Source organism: Seriola dumerili, unplaced genomic scaffold (assembly GCF_002260705.1).
Source record: "Seriola dumerili isolate Sdu_G_001 unplaced genomic scaffold, Sdu_1.0 BDQW01000149.1, whole genome shotgun sequence".
Classification (NCBI taxonomy): domain Eukaryota; kingdom Metazoa; phylum Chordata; class Actinopteri; order Carangiformes; family Carangidae; genus Seriola; species Seriola dumerili.
In genome coordinates, this window is record NW_019174404.1 from 15,989,943 (window position 1) to 16,005,032 (window position 15,090).

At 41.2% G+C, this 15,090-nt stretch overlaps 1 protein-coding gene across 1 annotated transcript; it reads right to left on the reverse strand.

Moving 5' to 3' along the window:
• Positions 1-1,736: 1,736 nt before the first annotated feature.
• kiz (kizuna centrosomal protein) lies at positions 1,737-14,603 on the reverse strand. The gene is made up of 13 exons (XM_022751086.1): positions 14,498-14,603; positions 13,969-14,031; positions 13,365-13,527; positions 12,016-12,024; positions 11,950-11,982; positions 9,971-10,586; positions 9,616-9,853; positions 6,663-6,782; positions 6,011-6,175; positions 4,645-4,795; positions 2,390-2,546; positions 1,850-1,912; positions 1,737-1,777 (listed from the first exon to the last, which is right to left on the reverse strand). Exons 1-13 carry the CDS (start codon positions 14,569-14,571, stop codon positions 1,737-1,739), a joined length of 1,893 nt encoding a protein of 630 aa, XP_022606807.1. The 5' UTR covers positions 14,572-14,603.
• Between the last annotated feature and the right edge of the window lie 487 nt (positions 14,604-15,090).

A 15,090-nucleotide genomic window follows, 5' to 3' on the forward strand; every position in this document is an offset into this window, starting at 1 on the left:
GATGGGATACTGATGTTGGGGTCTCTTCATATGCACAAATGGAAATGGGAGAGGACTGATATTTCTATTTGTTTATGCATAACATTTATATGTTATATACAGTATACACAATCCACTTGGAACTCATTCATGCACAAGAACATGCCAGCCCCAAATTCACCTAACAAACTGAAGCCTTTGATTACTGAGATGTTGAGAATTTGTGTAACTGAAAATGAGCTTTGTCGAGAAAATTTGGGCTAATAAGATACGATTAAATGACAAGATAAGATAATAGATCTACATCTATGTAAAAAACACGTGGTCTTTCTGTGGGGCCCTTATGTGTGATGGGACCATATGCCAGTGTTGACCAATGGTTAGGCTCCAGTTGCTTGCTACTTTCCTGGTAGAGCGGACCACATCTCTTACCTGAGAGGCCATCCTCCTCCTCCTCCTCCTCCTCCTCCTCCTCCTCGTCCTCCTCCTCTTCAGAACTCTGCAGCCTTTCCTGCATGGCTGATTGTTTAAGTAACTGATATGCTTTTGTCTCTGTTCAGGGACACACACACAAAGTCACTGTCAAATATTTGCTTAAAACCTAGGTTTCCAACTTTCAGAGGTTTCTGTGTTTGTTGAGACAACACGCTTCAGTAGCTGAGTCTTTTGGTCTCACTGCTGTACAGAGTGTGTGAAAACACTGCGCTCAATCAGCTAAGCTGTTGATTCAAGCCTACAGTATGTAGCAACAGTTTCCATGAGACAGCAATCAGCATCTCACATTATCTCAGCATCCCCTAACAGGAAGGCCATGATTGATTTTCTGTTTTAAAAACACTCATAATTACTTGCCGGCACACTTAAGTAGGTATCATATTTGAGAGGAGCACAGAGACTGTTCTGGCAAAAATCAGCAGAGCAGAAGTACATAATAAATGGGCTGTTGTTTCAATGATGTGGCTAAAACCCAGAGCAAATCAAACAATAGAGCAAAACTGTGATCTTGTATGACCAAGTCCTAACATTTTTAACTTGGTTTCAAAGTATAAAATACAACTTTTAATCATTTTCTAAAAAACATATGATGTTTACAGTGCATAACAATCACCAGTGATATTCCACCCACAGCACTTTACACAGCCACTGCTTTTACATGGAGTCTAAAAAAAACCCACTAGGTCCACAGACGCAAATGTCCTGGCAATTACTATCAGTTCCAAGGTCACGGTATTTGATTGTGACATTGATGTCGCTCAGCACAGCAAAACCCTTTCCTTGCAAAATCTTTAGTCGTGTCTTTCTTTTTTTTTTGCTGGTTATGGCTCTTTTGATTAAGTGTAGCGATTGGAAACTGTACTCATTTTGCTGGCTGTGCACCTTAGGGATGCAGACACATGAAACACCCAGTAGGAAATCTGATAGCCAAGGGTAATATAGGATTGCTTTACATTTCAGAGGTGCAGCTGAGGGATGGGCACACCAACTGCTTCCAGAATGCCTTCACATCTAGTATTTTTTAAGTCCAGCCTTGCTGGAGCATTGTTTAGAAGATAATGAGAAGCGATGACAGATCTCTTGCGCTTCCCACCCTGGCGTCCTGACAATTAAAGCAACCACATTATGCCGGGCCAGCGAATTATCAATTTTGCCAGAATGCCTCGGACCAGGCTGAAAACACGGCTAGTGTTTTCTCGGAGATAATTAGAGAGAACTAGCACAGCTCTTCAGGTGGGACTTTGACCCTGGTTTCACCTTGATCATCCTGCCTCAGCCATTGCGTAAAAGAGCCCATTATTCACTGCAGTGGGAAGAAAACAAACCACAACATAAGGACAGTGTGAATGCTGGGGCACCAGCGATGCCTTTTTACCTCTAATAGGAACACTTTCCACAGGGCTTTCGTCCTGGCTGTCCTCTTCAGTACTTTGTAGTTCTGTAAGAAAGGGAAGCGCATAGTGAGAAGCAGTAGCAGGGAGGAAGGGAGTCTGGGGATAGAAATGGGAATGGGGGGTCTTTCTTTAGCTCTGAATAGACGGCTGTATGAAAACTGGGCTGTGAGGGATTCATAAAAAAGCTCTATGGTGAAATTGATTTCTTTCATAAAAGGGAAGTTTTAGTTCTCTGCAGAGGTGGTTCAAAAAAAATAGCAGTAGTCTACATTTGTTCCTATTAATGGCCTTGTTACATATTACTGTGCAAAGACAGACTTAACTCAGTGTGGAATGTTTTGGATGTTTGCGGGAAAGTACTTGCAACTGTAATGAAACTAAACCACTTGCCAAAAGGAGAGTTTTTGATTGTTAGAAAATGCAGCCATTCTTCCATAACTAATTTAACCAAAGCCCATTTTCAAATATTGTAGGCTAATTAGGATTTTCTTAGTGTACTCATACTGATAATCTTCAGTTACCTTGAATCCATTGCCTTTGTACAGGCCTGGCAGGCTTCACATCACAGTCAGCTAGGAGAGAAGGAGGACCACATGAAGAAGACAAGTCACTCTTGTCCTCTGCTGAGGGGCACTCCTCACTGGACCGGGACAGAAGTGTCCTCAGCAGCACTTTGGCCTGCAAGCAGCACAAATTAAAACCACATTCTTAATTGTTCCCATTTTGTGAAGGAAGTGTCAAATTGAACTCTCGCCGATTAGGCAAGTCATTTACTTGGCCATGGCTGCTCGCACAGAGGTGCAGTTGTAGTGTGTGTTCAAACGCCAAGAGAAAATAACTTCAAATTCTCTCACTCGTTTAACCAAAAAATGATTATTTCGCACACTTTCACTCCTGCTCTCCCTCTCAATCACACTTTTTCTTTTTTTTGCTCTCCCTCTCTTCTCATCCATGAGATTAGAGAAGCGCCTAAAGAATGCAATCACCCTGGCGTTAATGTGCAACACGTTCCAGATATCTCCTCTCTTGGCTGAGAGGATTGAGACAAACTGCTCTCTTCCTCCCTCTCCAGCTCATTTTTATCTCTGGGGAGATGAGGATACACAATTAAGAGGAGCTGTTCCGGGAGATGAGGAGCAGGGAGATGCCACACACCGATTTCCTTTCTCTCCTTTTTCCCTCCCCCATATCAAATCCTGCCATCATCATCTCTCTTTTGTGATCAAAGACTGCCTCTCAGCCTCAGATGGCCATTTGCAACTTTTAATGAGCACTAATATGGAGGGGATGATCAGGAGGATTTTGACAGTGACAAACTTTAAGTACATTGTAAGTTGTTATCAGTAGGTCGCAGTGAAGATTGGCAATGTACACGCTTTCATTTTCCGAGAGGGGAAGAGACGCAAACACATGCCAATCTGAGCTTGCCACTTGGTATTTGATGCTGCTGCACAATAAAAACTGTCTTGATCCTTGTCCCCGATATCCGTCTTTGTTCTTTTTTTAGATTTAGTCAAATGTACCGGGAGTTGAGGGCTCTCGCAGACCCACTGCATTTTAAATATCAATGAATGCAACTGTTAGCACTTGAATATTCAAAGGGCCTCTTTGAGTGTGTGCATGCGAGCTGCATGCTCCCATTTGTCGGAGTAGCCAGGCTGTGTGGCAAGACGTGAATGGAAATTTCTGTTTTCTCTTGTGTGTGGAGAGTAAGCTGTTGTATGAGAGGACAGAGAGGAGAGAGAGAAAGAGAGAGAAAGAAATAAAGGGGGAGATGGAGAAATAGAGGGAGGGAGAAAGAAATAGATGGAGTAGATGGAGTGAGAATGAGGGAGATAAAGGGAGAAAAAGATTTTCACTCAGGCTTTTCCTGATGCACTTGGACACAATGATGGAGATGGCAGTACCTCTCTTCCCTTTGTCAGTTCATATTTTCAAGAGGCTCCCTCTTTGCCTCTCTCATTACGTCGGGGACACTGGGGCAAGATCTCCAAGCCACAAGAACCCGCACAAGATGAGTCAGCAAAAATTAATAACACAAAAAACCTGCATGCATATATATATATATATGATCATTCCCGCACATACAATGGTACATTTTCTGAAAAAGTGGGATTCCTGACAAATCTCTGGGGCTCTAAGTGTGAATATTCAGTGTGGTTTCTTTCTTTGTTTAATTGAGCATGATCTGCACAAGGTCAATGAGTGGGAAATTTAAAATAATCCTGTCTGTTGTGGAGAAGGTCCAAATGGCTCCCTCATTCAATCGGACCCAGCTGATGGCTATACTTTTGGCTAATACCAAATTAAAAGCAAGTGTTTCTCCGATGAATACACCACATGAGATGAAAGAAGCCAAGCAGAGGCTGTAATTTGCGATTAGTGCATGGGTCAGGATTTCCCTTCTGTCTAGGTCAACGTGTGGAGCAATCTGATGAGTAGGCAGGCAGGGCTTGGTTTCAAACACGAGACACAAAGAGGGCACTCAGTACCAACAACAGCCCCCTTTAAAAACATGCAAAGAAACAGCAAAAGAAAAAAAACACTGGGCTTTTTGGAAAGAAGGAAAAAGAAGCCATTTTTCTTCCGTCGTCATCTGTGTGTGTTAAAGCCTGCTTGCTTTTGGGACTGGGTATCTATCAATTGCAAGTGTGTGACCTCCTGTTTGTTTGTGTGTGTGTGTGTGTGTGTGAGTGTGTGTGTGTGTGTGTGTGTGTGTGTGTGTGTGTGTGTATGTGTGTGTGTGTGGAGGCAGTGTACGAGACTCCGACGCTACCTGGTGGCTGTAGGTGGCATGGCGCTCCAGCAGCAGCGGCGTGAACAGCTGGACCAAGCGCTCAGTGTTGAGGACACGGCGCTCCTTGAGCAGAAGGGCGTGCTTGAACCAGCGATCCCACAGCCGAGCGGCATCAGGAGGGAGGCTGGTGCTGCGGTGAGGGGTGGGGGTGGGATTGGTTGGAGAGAAAGAGGAGGCTTTCTTATTGAATACACAGTAGGACATCTGAAAACAAGCCATAATTATACCTCCTTGCAGTGAAATGGTCTTTGATTATCAAAAAAACTGAGGAAACTGATAAGTTTTACTAACTTCAATTATGTGAAGAAATTAAAATATAATACATTTCAGCACAATTTTCCCCCATTCTCAAAAGGCTGCTTTCTATGCCATCTTGAGGCACTTTAGAAGATAGAGATCATTAATGAATTCCAGTTAACACTGAATAGACAGAGACAGCAATATACAGGAATCTCCTAGTTGAAAACTGGATAAAAGGTCGAAGAACCAATAGGCATTTCCACAGGAAAGAGACTGACACTGCTAGATGTGTTTCTTTGGACTGAGTATATAGCAGGAAAGGTCTCATTGAAATCAATAGAGTAGTGAAGCAGAGCATGGATTTGGCTCAGAGTACAACTACTCATTATCCAAAGGACTGGAAGTCACAGATAGGGCATTTTAATTTACTCATGACATTCACCGATGCAGTGTTACCGCACGAGGTGACACCAAAGATGACCTTTACATTTGTGGACAAGGGAGACTGTATCGAATTGTAGCGTGCAATATCTCAGTGACTGTTGAACTGCGTGCCCCCTCCCCCACTGTCTGGTCACATAAAAAAAAAAAAAAAATGCACAGACAGCTCTCCTCTCTTTGTCTAAAAAGTGGAATTCACCTTTACTGTACTCTGAAAAGAAGAGAAAGGTCTACTGAACTCTGCAGCTTTCAGCGCATTGATATTTGTGCTCTGAATTGTAACATTATGGCACTATTATTTATTATGGCGTTGAACATGTCATTGTGACACATAAAAAACACACTATATACAACACTATACCACAAACAATGTTTTATTATATAAATATATATTTCTTTTCTTTTTTCCAGGATTGCAGAAGTTGCAGTTTGTTAAAAATTTAACATTATGCAAACAAATTAAGTGAAAAACAACATTACACGACTGGTGCAACTTTTCACAAATAATGAAACCTGATAATGCAATTGAGATACTTTTTACAAACCCACAATCCCAAGATTCATACAGCTGAAGAAAAAAACCCCACAAATAAATAAAACTAAGGAAAAAACACACCATCATCAGTCTTTGGTGTTGGGCTCACAGAGAAACCAGGAGCCTTACCTTATTTCATTAGGCTCAGGGCTCGACTGGTGAGAACTCACTAGGTCCTGTGGTAGCAGGCATCCCTTTGCTGTGCTCCATGACAACCTCTGAAGCCCATGAAGGACGACTGCTCCGCATGCTTCAAGGTCCTCGTCATTCAAGCCCGCTCCAGCGTTACAAAGGCTGCCCAATATATAGAGAGCAGTCAGCTATTGCCATGGAGCACTAGGATGTTTGCATAGATGGGGATAAGTATATGCTGGGTTCAAAAAGAGTGAAAAAAGCTTCCTTTGTGAGACATTTATCCACACTTTACAACAAGAACTCCAATTATGGTAAATTAATCATGCTATGAAATATAAAAGGCTTATGAAAAATAATCCCAGTCTAATGAAACAAATTCGCCATCCTCAATCTCCCTGACTTCCAATAACAATTCAACAGGGTGGTTACTATAACAATCCCCTGTGTTTGAAAACCCCTCAGAAATAAAGACGTGTGCATGTCGGTGATGACACTTCATCTAAAGTGAGAGCCCTTGGCAGAAGGATAATATGTTTTCCTCATCTGCACAAACTGTTCCATGGCCATAACATAAATATACATGGCATTTAATTTAAACAGGGAGAGATAAGATAGTAAAGTCTGAAGAAAAACAGCAAGGATATACCTGATAAGTCTATTGAGTTGTCCTTCATCAACTGAAGAATCCCCATACACATTGGTCCGCTCATCATGGAATCGTCCTTCGATGCTGTTGAGCAGATTAAAGAGTCCTTCCTGGGAGAGACTAGAATAAACATTACCAATTAATGTAGTGAAAGGAGAAATGGAGGAGGACATGTGATCAATATGCCTATTTGTAAAAAAAAAAAAAAAAAAAAAAAAAAAAAAAAAAAAAAATCTGTAATACATTTTTCAAGGCAATTTCCTTGACACACTCAAGGACTGCTCGAGGAATCTGATCATTAAAATGCTGGCCCCACTATACAAGACTACAAACAATTCAAAGCTTGTCTGTTAATGGTGCCACATGTAATGATGGGTTGTGTGAGAAAGGTTGAGAAACCTGACATTCAATACTAGAGCTTCGAGAAACAGCTGTCAACAGCTGCAGTAAAACTTCAAATAAGCTCTGTATATAGCTGATACAGTTAATGGCAAAATGAATTCATTATAAATATGTAATATTATTATCAAAAAAATAAACACATTTTTCTGTACCATTAGTGTTACCACCAACTCACACTCAACAGTGCAAGGAAATAGGTTCCAAAACAAGAGGGGCCTTTAGATGATTTCTTTTGGTGAGCGATTTACACTTTAATCTGGTCCTGTGTGAGGCTGCAAAATGAGAAATGGATGTCTAATACATGTGGATATTGGGAATCCATCTCTTTCTTGAGCATTAAGCTCTGGGTGGCCCTCATTGAATTCTCCCAGAAACCCCAAGCCGAGAGATCCTGAGCCCCCCTACATAAAAGGGGCCAAAAAGAATTTATGACAATCTGTAATGGGCTCCTGGGTTAGGGGTCAGCAAACAATTGCTCCCTCTTTTTTGCAGGTTGTTTCCTGGTAACATCCTGATTAAGCTAGCAGCTTGAATTATATCCATGACATTCTGTAGTGTGCAATCCGTCTGTGCTAAGTCCTCTTCAGTGTGGCTGAAGTAGCATAGGCAAAAGCTGTCTTTTTTTCTCTCCCTTATCGTCAGTGTGGGCCTTGAAATAGTCATCTTTCTCTTTCCACTTTATTTGTCAATGCTCTTCAAAAAGAGACCTTTAGAGAGGGAGAAAGTGAATTAGTTGTGTTTTTCTGCAAACCTCTCTCTCTCATTGTATTGTTGCCAGCTTTCATGTCAAGGTCTCCAACCTCACTTTAGATGCTGCTGTTGTCCGCATGTCGACATCATCAGGAGCGTATTGTTAGCTAGGAGGAAGAGGTCAGCCTCTCTGCAGCGATATTGCTCTACAGTGTACAGTACCGACTCTGGGGTGACTTACCACATGGAATGGCCTCACCGTTGAGTGATTGGTGTCAGGAGAATCTCACCATGCTGGCAAAGACAGCAAATATAACACACAAAGGAATGGAAAAATAGACCACAAGTAATACCAACACACTGAGCGCCGCTATTTCAAGACTTGCATTGGATTTTTAAGAACCCAACTTTAATTGTATGACATGCCGTCCCTAATCGAGCAGAACCATCCTGCAGTTCAGGGACGACATATTTAAAGAGCAGGACACTGTGAGGGCATTATGATGAGTCTCGAAGAAGAGACCTGAAGGATATTTCAGTCGTATGCTCACCCCAGCCACGCTGGAGGAGAAATATAATGGGATAATCTAATGAATTGGCCAGGCTTGTTTTTCCTGACTGTGAGCTGAATGGAGGGAGCAATATAAACTCTAACCTTAAGAGAGAGAGAGAGAAAGGGAGGGAAAGAGTGAGAAAGGATAGAGGAACTTTACATCAAAGCCTCTGGTTTTCTCCTCATACACAGAAGCCCTCTGTGTTAACAATGAGTGCTGTAGCCCTTGCCATCGGGTACCCGGCACAGGCTAACTGCCGATCTTCTTGAGGTCAAAATATAAACAGTATAGTAGACCATACAAATATTAACAAACAAACATGCTACACTCTCAGAGAGAAAATCAAATCCCTCATACTACTATTGATACATTTGAGTCTTTTTTAAAATAAAGCATATGACACTAGTTAATGCTCTGAAATTTGTATTTGTAGCTACATAAAATAATGTGTTTGTGTTTGTTATGACCAAATGAGAAATTGGATTCTTAATCTAAAAAATAAAGCATACATCTGTAAACAAGCAAAATATATGGAACTATATGGAACCCAAGGACAGAAACAATACAACATTTAAAAACAGAGGTTGTCCCTGAGAATGTGTGAAAGAAAAAAAATTACACAGAAAATAAAGTTTTCTTCTTCTTTTTCAAGAGCATAAGAGGTCCTGGTCATAAAATACTGTATATTGTAGGGAAACTGCAGAGGCTGTGGAAGCAAACATTCACATGGGATTTTCTGTCGCTCTAACCCCATCCAAAATGATCCTTCAACTCAGAGGCCATCATCACGCTAAGGATTTGTGGCTGTAAGTGCTGTCCACATGCCCACCCTCCAGAACACTCTATGGTGCCACAAATTTCCTCCTCCACTGGGGACTGCCTGAGGTCTCTCAAGCAGAAAATTGCTCTGTTACAGCATTATCTTGGATTATGGCAATATTGTTGGTGACAGGTCCTGAGCTCTTCCTATAAGATGCATCACTGCCACCACCGCAGCTGCTGCTGAGCTACAGAGAGCACGGTGGCATGGACTGTGACTCCCACAATCCTCTCTGTCAGCCTTAGATGTGATGGTGGAAAGGAGGACTGTGCAGTGTCTTCCCCCGCTCCTATCATTAACAGCCCTCTGTGGTCCAGCATGGCCATGCAGAACATTCTCCTTTCTTTGCTTGCTTAGCTTTAAATCTTGTATTGTGCACATTTTAACAAGAGTATGTGCCATAAAACAATTAAAATGTTAGTGTTTGTCTCCCTACTGAGTCACCTTGAAAATTCCATACAACAAAGTAAAGTCATACGTATTATACCTTTCCAAGGTCACTGCTGAAGATGTGTTCTTGGACCCATCAGAGTGGAGGGATGATTCTGGACTGTGCTGATTGTGATCTTCACTCCCTCCTGAAGTGGCATTCCTCTTAGGTTCCACACCCTCTGGTAGATCCTCCTCCTCCAGCTCAGATTGTGTCAGGGAAATGGACAGGTCACTAGCACTGCTCTCTGACAACTGCACATCAGAACTTGGTGTGCTGACACATTCACATTTACCTGAATGTAAACACAACACAAAGCATCACTTGGTGATCATGCAAAGGGACAAACTAAAGTAATTTTAAAGGCAATAAAAAAGATACAAGGTAATAAGCAAGGAATAACGTTTCAAACCTGGTGTGTCTTTTGCTTCTTTTCCAAAAGTGGTTTCAGGCATCAAATGGTTAAGACCTCTCTCTCCAGCTTCCATTATGAGTGGCTGATGAACCACCTCTTGGGAGTTAGTGTGATCTGCAGGGGAATTCTTAGCCCTGATGGGGCCTCGGCTGCTGGGAGACGGATTCTTCTCAGGCGCTGTCAAGGTCACCAGAGGTGAAGGTTCTTGCTCATCATCACTTCCAAAAGGCACACTGCCAGCTGCGCCTGTTAAGGCACAAACAGATGGGAGCACCGCCATCATTCTTTCATGTTTGTCACTCAAATTACAGCCGTCAGGGGAATCGTTTGAGCCTGAAATGTCATCTGATAAATGTGCTCGGTTGCTGGTGGCATCCTCTCCGCCAACTCTGAAGTCCTTCAAAAGGCCACTTGGTAGACGTTCGCGGGATTGCATGCTGCGATTGGGTGAACGATGTAATGCTTGGTGTGAGTGTACACTTGTGGTGCCAGCTTCAACGTCAGACCCTCTGGAGTTCTGGTAGTCCATAAAAATCACTGCTGGTGATTGTGTAAAATTCTTAGCTGCATGAGAGACAGAGCTGTCTTGGTGCTTTCTATGCACAGCTTTCATCTGTAAATGTGAAAGAAAAAAAAAAGAAAAATGTTAATTTCTGGCAATTGAACTTTCCATTACCTCATAAAAATGATTCTTTTCCAGGCATAAATACACTTCTACTAAATGTTTTCCCTGAATTTTTTTCTCAGTTTAAATAAGTCTATTTTTAAAGAAATTCAACTCAAGTATATTAACTATCCACTCTACAGTTTTGAATAAGTGTGGCTTATTTGGGCCAAGGTCAGAATTCTTTTCACAACATCTTTCATAAAAATGTCTCAGGATCAATGTTTTAACTTTTAATCTTATTAGAAATCCTTTAGACAAGTTTTGATTCATGTCTGCAATGTCACCGGGGGGTGGGGGTGGGGAGAGAAGCAAAAAAGCCTCCCTCCAAACATAATAACAAAAAGCATGGCTTCTGTTTCTTTTCTGATAAGCGTCTTAAATACCAAACAGTTAGCTGCTTAATAACATTCACTGTAAACCATGCAGCCTGCCCAGCAGATCCACAAAGTAGGTAAAAAAAAGAGGAAAAGTTAATTTCTTGGCTGAGTGATTCCATCGGTAGCTGCAGGGCAAAGTAGAAAGTGTTTCACTAAAGTAGCAATTGATTCTTCTATCAATCTGCGGCACGCGTGTGCTCTTCCAAGGAATGTATTAAATATGAAAATCATATCCCGTTATCATCTGTCTCCAGCTTTCAGCCCGGTAAGCTTCCCTTAATGAATGCTGCAGCCTGAGGGACATGCACACTGCAAGCCAATGGCTTGTATGCATAATGGAGTGACGGTACCATTTTGCTCATTACAATATCGACAGGCTGAGGGGGGTTTTGCACACAGTTACAAGTGACTGCTCTAGACAGCATGCTCCAAGTTATTATGAGATGTCTTAGACATTTCATCTAAAAGAGCTTTAACTGCTTTAAGTGAAGGGAGAAAGCAGCTATGGGCTTGAACTACATCGCTTGTACAGATGCACCAGCTAGGATTAGACACCTGTGCTATTATAGATACACAGTTTAAATGTAGACTCCTCTACAGACTTACCAGGCATAATGTCTACTTTCCTTTGTTATTCTAAACCTGAAAACACAGCTTGATAGAACTGAGATTTGCATAAACCTTGTAAACATTTCAAAAAAGAAGGATCCAACAAAAAAAAAACCCCAAAAAACAAGTACCGTTTTTCCTCCATACAACAAAATGTGTAAAAACACACCCACACACACAACAAAGGTAATACAATACCTGGTCAAAGATGTGGCGTGTAAAATACATGCTTATGTATTTTTTGCAATTATGTTACTTCTATAAATGCTTTTGTTATTACTATACTAGTAGTATACAATTTATATTGTACACACTAGCCTTACCTTTGCTGCTTCAAGATCTTTCTCCATTTTCTTCTTTTCTTCCATACATTTGGAAACATTTTTGAAAAAGTCAGCCTGCAAAAAATGTAGAGAAAGAATGGATGAACGCAAATGCAAGGACAGACAGACAGACAGACAAACAGACAGACAGATCACTTGCTGTGCATTCTAAATTAATAGTGTGAAAAAAAATGCAGAAAGATGATAGTCATAATATTTGTGACAGGTAAACTGACACTACATGCCAACGCTAGGCACTGCTTGTTATAATGCTGTGATAGTGCTGTTGAATATTATCTGTATGTGGTATAAAAGCAGAGTGTATGACAGCAAAAGTGACAACGTCAAGCATCAGTCAATCACAAAGCATTTCCCCAAGTGGGTGTGCTCTGTGTAGCTGCTGACCGCCTGTAACATTCTATCTGATCGACCAGACTAACTGCCTTAATCCCAGCTCCAATTAAAAAAACCTAATGGTCTTGTTAAAGGCACTTGGATTAGCTCAAACATGCCATACCTCTTCATCAAAACAATAGCAGTTTACAGAGGCAGACCTATTGGAAAAGTCTTCAGAATTTCTAAAGGCTCTGGACATCTTGCACCAGTACTGACCAAGATTAGACTAAAATCAGCAACATGTGTATGTCGACTTCACTTTACTCACTGTCTATCGGAAACTGATGCTTTTCATTGTATCAAAAAAAATCTTAAACCAAAAGAAAAAAAAATATGTGCGACTTTAGAAAATGGAAACAAAGGGCAGCAGGACCACCAAAATAACAACAAACATGTAGGACTGATAAAGCATCAAGAGAAAACAAACTAACTGCTTGAGGGGAGTGAATGACTAAACCTCTGGAGCACTTCAGAGTCTCTATATTGGGCAATTAACTCAGCGAGTCATAATTAGCCAATTTTGTTAATTTGATATTAAGCTGTCAAGCACTGTCGTTGAGTTTTAAGTGATAATCTGACTGGCTCATTGTTTTCTCCCTCATTCATTTGCTTGTCATGATAAATTGCACAGTTTGAGTATTTACTATTGTCACATCAAGCAATTGCAAGCAAATATTTCTACACTGTTAAAATGACAACATAGCATTAAGGCAAATGTGTGTGAAAATGCTTCATTAGTAAATACACATTCCTTGTGAAAAATCTATTATGTTATAGATCTGAGTTCACTGCTCTTTTACTAAAGTCACAGTACATTTGGTAACCTATTGTTTTTTTTCTAAACACACAGTATTCAAACATGAATTAATGACCATTAAATCTGATCAAATGTTTCAAGTACAACTACAAGTCTAAACCTGGATCAACTTCAGTGGGTAGAGTGTTTGTTCAGCTTGCGTTTGATATAACTTCATAATGAGAAAAACTACTCCACTGAACAAATGAAATTGTGTGTATACCTTTTGTTGTTGCAGGGGGCCATGGTCAGGACTATATTCCTTCATGCTGATTTCTATGCACTCCACATCTCTCAGAAGCTCAAGGTTTCTCATTTTCGCTCGTGCTTCCCTGTCAGAGATTTCCTTGAGATAACTGCGCAGTTTGGAACACTTTATCTGTGAGCTGAAGGCAGTGGAGAACTATTATTCAAAAGAAATATTATCTAAGAGCATTGTCAAAAAATAAGAGCTTGACTTCTCACAAGAAAAGGTTAAGCACAATATGTTTTAAATTTAAATATAATTCTCAGCTCTCATATCAACCTAAGCTTTGCTGTTTTGACCTGGCATGTTAATATTTATGAGAATCAATTTACAATGAAAACAAGACTGTTCTGCTTATCCAAAGAGGCACTGTGGCTATAACACACTTGAGTACAACAGTGATATTTTTGAATAAAATATTTCATATTAACAGAATTATCTGAACCTTTTTTTAATTTGTCCAAATAAAAATACCAACATCTAACCTCATATATTTAAATGACCACTTAACGTGACAGTCAATGGATAAGAATAATGTCAGGTAAAGTCTTTCTGATACACAGTAATTTGAATAACTTACATTCTTTTATCAGATCTGGAGTAAGCAAACAGTTCCCTCTCCAGTTCCAGCCTCCGCTTCTCCCTGCACACACAAGTAAGAGAAACTGTCACCCACACACAGCATCTCCGTTGTTTGCTGGGCTAATTATCAGCAATATTGACGGTGCTTATCTAATTACTCATTAACGAATTCTAATGCGTATGCTAATGCTGAATCCGCTCTGCGAACAAGGTACATACAAAAAAGCACTAGCTTCATGGGAACTCTTGTACGCTTTGACGCGGACGCTAACGTTTCTCAGTTGTGTGACTTAGCTTTCATTTACATGCAGACCCACCACAACATTACCGTTGTTAGCTACAGGTAGCGCTCGAGGTAAACAGGCCAATGAACAAGCTAGCTATACGGTATCTCTGTCTAGCTAGGTGGCTAGCTTTATGTCTATGTGGCAAGCGGCAGCAGGAGGCTAACTGGCGGCAAACACACAACTCGAGCCCTCGTTTCTACCAGGCCGTGTTCGCGTTAACAAAAATTATGGAAGCCTCACCTTTTACTCATGCTTTGCTGAATTGATGTTATCTTTTCATAGTAATTGTCCTCGCTGTGAGTCATGCTTGGCATTTTCGCTCGCTTTGGCACTGCTGCAGCGCCGAGAGGAAGGAGGCGGAGAAGGAGAATGGTGGCTGGTGTTTACGGTGGTTACCATGAACACCGCTTCCCAGAAATCCCTGCTCATAAACACAGAAAACACGTGGTTCGGGTATGCGCGCGAGCTCTGCTCAGTACTGCTCTTTTAAAACTAACCGTACACCGTAAAATTATGCTGTGTACAACAAAAAGAAATGGCCTGGCTGTTACGAAAATTCCTATTAACTGTCGGGTAAGGAAAACTATTGTTATTCACCAACAACTATTTCATGTATTTACATAAATAGAGCCCCCCCCCCCCCCCCCCCCCCCCCCCACACACACACACACACACACACACACACACACACTACAAATCTCCTAATAAAAAATCAACCCTGTGTCAGGTGACCACGGTCTGGCCGTAACCATTGGCTGAATCATAAGTAAACAACGCATGAGATCGTTTGAAACATGGGACAGCAGCACATGTTGCCTGCAACAGTTGGCCTT